This window comes from Brachyhypopomus gauderio, chromosome 10 (genome assembly GCF_052324685.1).
Source record: "Brachyhypopomus gauderio isolate BG-103 chromosome 10, BGAUD_0.2, whole genome shotgun sequence".
Taxonomy (NCBI): Eukaryota; Metazoa; Chordata; class Actinopteri; order Gymnotiformes; family Hypopomidae; genus Brachyhypopomus; species Brachyhypopomus gauderio.
The window spans coordinates 23778823-23781322 of record NC_135220.1 but is presented as its reverse complement, the minus strand read 5'-3'; the positions used below and the strand labels follow the sequence as shown (position 1 = coordinate 23781322).

Below are 2500 nucleotides of genomic sequence, written 5' to 3'. Positions count from 1 at the left end.
TGTCGGAGGCGGGTTGACTCTCCGCTGCCAAGCCGATCTGTGCCGGACACTCCCAAACCTCAGGGGGCGCCGGTGGGCCTAATAGCCAGCGAGGCAGCCCATCGATCGCTGCAAATGAACCTAAGTTAATTATGCGCAATTCCAGTGGTGTAATGCATCGCCTACACGTGCGCTGGAGACAGAGTGGGTGGAGGAGAGGAGGGCGAGCTCCGGAGGTCTCACGGCCCCCTTCCTCCACCCACTACGTCCGGCTCTCCCAAGCCGACAGCACCGGCGACGTTAATGACGTATCCGTGTGCGCGGCGACGGACTCCTCCGGAGGGGAGCTGTGAGGGACGACATATCAGAGACTCCTTTCGGACTCGTTAGTCTGCGAGCGATGCGGGAATCGGAACACAGGTTTAATAAGTATGTAGCCATGGTGACGCTGCTGTGAGAGAGTGCCTGTGTGTTTGTGTATGTGCATATATATATGTGTGTGTGTGTGTGTGTGTCTGTGTGTGTCTGTGTGTGTGTGTATACAGACAGAGAGAGAGAGTCCATATCTTTTACTACAGTACACTGCAGTTACTCACCTGGAATGTTCCTCTACTTCTTTTACATTATATATACAGTCCTGGGAGTAACTTCAGCATACTGTAGTTAAAGATATAGAGCTAGTAAAAATGGTAGCGTACTACACAAGGTCCTCGAGAAACAGGGACCCCTCTGTCTTATATCTATACACACACACACACACACCACACACACACACACACACACACACTCACACACACACACACACACACACACTGTACACAAGGATAATGGAGAGATTATGGCCTGTTTTCAGAGGTAAATCAGGCTTCTGATGTAAGGGAAGGCAAGCGCTCTCGCCCCTGGCCTCCCTCACCACACTTCCTAGCCCCGCGGGGTTTATTCCTCCACTCTTTTCCTCTTTTCCTCCTTCCTTCTTGGTTTCACTGACACTGTGAAAACAAAAGAAAGTTCGGTGGGGGGAATCACAGGCCTCTGTAATTTACGGTCCCGCCGGGTCCTCCGTAACGTCGAATTCCATCGTGAGAGGTGATGCTGTGAGGGTGGTGCTGTGAGGGGTGGTGCTGTGAGGGGTGGTGCTGTAAGGGGTGGTGCTGTGAGGGGTGGTGCTGTGAGGGGTGATGCTGTGAGGGGTGGTGCTGTGAGGGGTGGTGCTGTGAGGGGTGGTGCTGTAAGGGGTGGTGCTGTGAGGGGTGGTGCTGTGAGGGGTGGTGCTGTAAGGGGTGGTGCTGTGAGGGGTGGTGCTGTGAGGGGTGGTGCTGTGAGGGGTGGTGCTAGCTGCTCCTACTCTCCTCGAGAGCTCCTCCTCCTGAATACACTGGCTCTTCTGAGACGAGCAAGTTGTAAAGAGGTGAACAATGTCATTCTTTCAGGACTGAGCCATGTTGACAAATGAAGAGTGTCTCTGTGTGTGTGTGTGTGTGTGTGTGTGTGTGTGTGTGTGTGTGTGTGTGTGTGTGTGTGTGCACGCGTGTGTGTATCCAGCTTTCATCTCATTTGATCATTTTCCATTTTCTTGGTGACCTCACTCCATAACACTTGACCACGGCTACTTTGTCAACAACTCAATAGTGATTTTAAGTCGTGTTGAATAGTAACGGGTAACCTCAGATATTTATTTTTTAGCATTTATATGTAGATGCAGACTGTCTCTTAACCATAGTGTCTTGAATAAAGACACTCGTGTCAGTTGGGAAAAGTTGTAGAAAATAGACATGTCAGGTGAATTCTAGGTTGAGGCACTTGTTCCCTGAGAGAGAAGTATATATTCTGAAGTGTCACACAAAAGCCCTTTCCTCACAAAACCGTGCGCTAATACACTCGTACACCTAAAGCAGAGCCCCTGGTTCAAAGACGAGAAACTTTGGTTGACAGAACTTGATGGCTTTGAGCTGAATGACTCAGTTTCTGTCCAGTAAGGGTATTTCTTATCATAGCCTTCATTGATTTTCTACAGTGTAGCAATGCAAACTGAAAATACAGGTACAGTCTTTTCTCTCTGTCTCTGACCAACACACACTGTGTGCACACATGCACACACACACATGCACACACTCACAGTACACAGCAGACATCCGCAGTGTCCCGATCTTCTGTTCTACAGGAAAGACGATGCACCTGATTGGCAGCCCCCCCTCCTCTTCCTCGCCCAATCAGGGGTTTGCATGAGCACTAAGATTGCAAGTGTGCCCACCTCCACACAACCCGAACCCCCTCCCCTCCACCTCCCCCGTTGGGCCCTGGCTCCGCCTCTGCTGCCAAACCCCACCCGCCCCCCCTCGCCCGGCATGGAAAGCCTGCCGTGCCTTGCGAACAGAGAGCCGGGCGTTACGCCCGTCCGCCTGCCCAACGCCAGGGGCCCCACGGGCACAGGAGAGCCCTCCCAGAGGCTCCAGAGCGGGTGCCAGGGATGGGACGAAAAGGGGGGGGGGGAGGATGGATGGAGAGATGGATGAGTGATGAG

General features: G+C 52.3%; 1 protein-coding gene across 1 annotated transcript in view; it reads left to right on the top strand.

Annotated features, from left to right (window-relative positions):
* Window positions 1-2500, top strand: part of unc5cb (unc-5 netrin receptor Cb) — a 114491-nt gene that overhangs the window by 62793 nt on the left and 49198 nt on the right. The window contains exons 3-5 of the mRNA XM_077020863.1: window positions 1-72; window positions 183-328; window positions 2141-2437. The exon at window positions 1-72 is cut by the window's left edge and continues 59 nt beyond it. Of these exons, the coding sequence (XP_076876978.1) occupies window positions 1-72; window positions 183-328; window positions 2141-2437 (515 nt within the window). The remainder of the gene's footprint in view (window positions 73-182; window positions 329-2140; window positions 2438-2500) is intronic.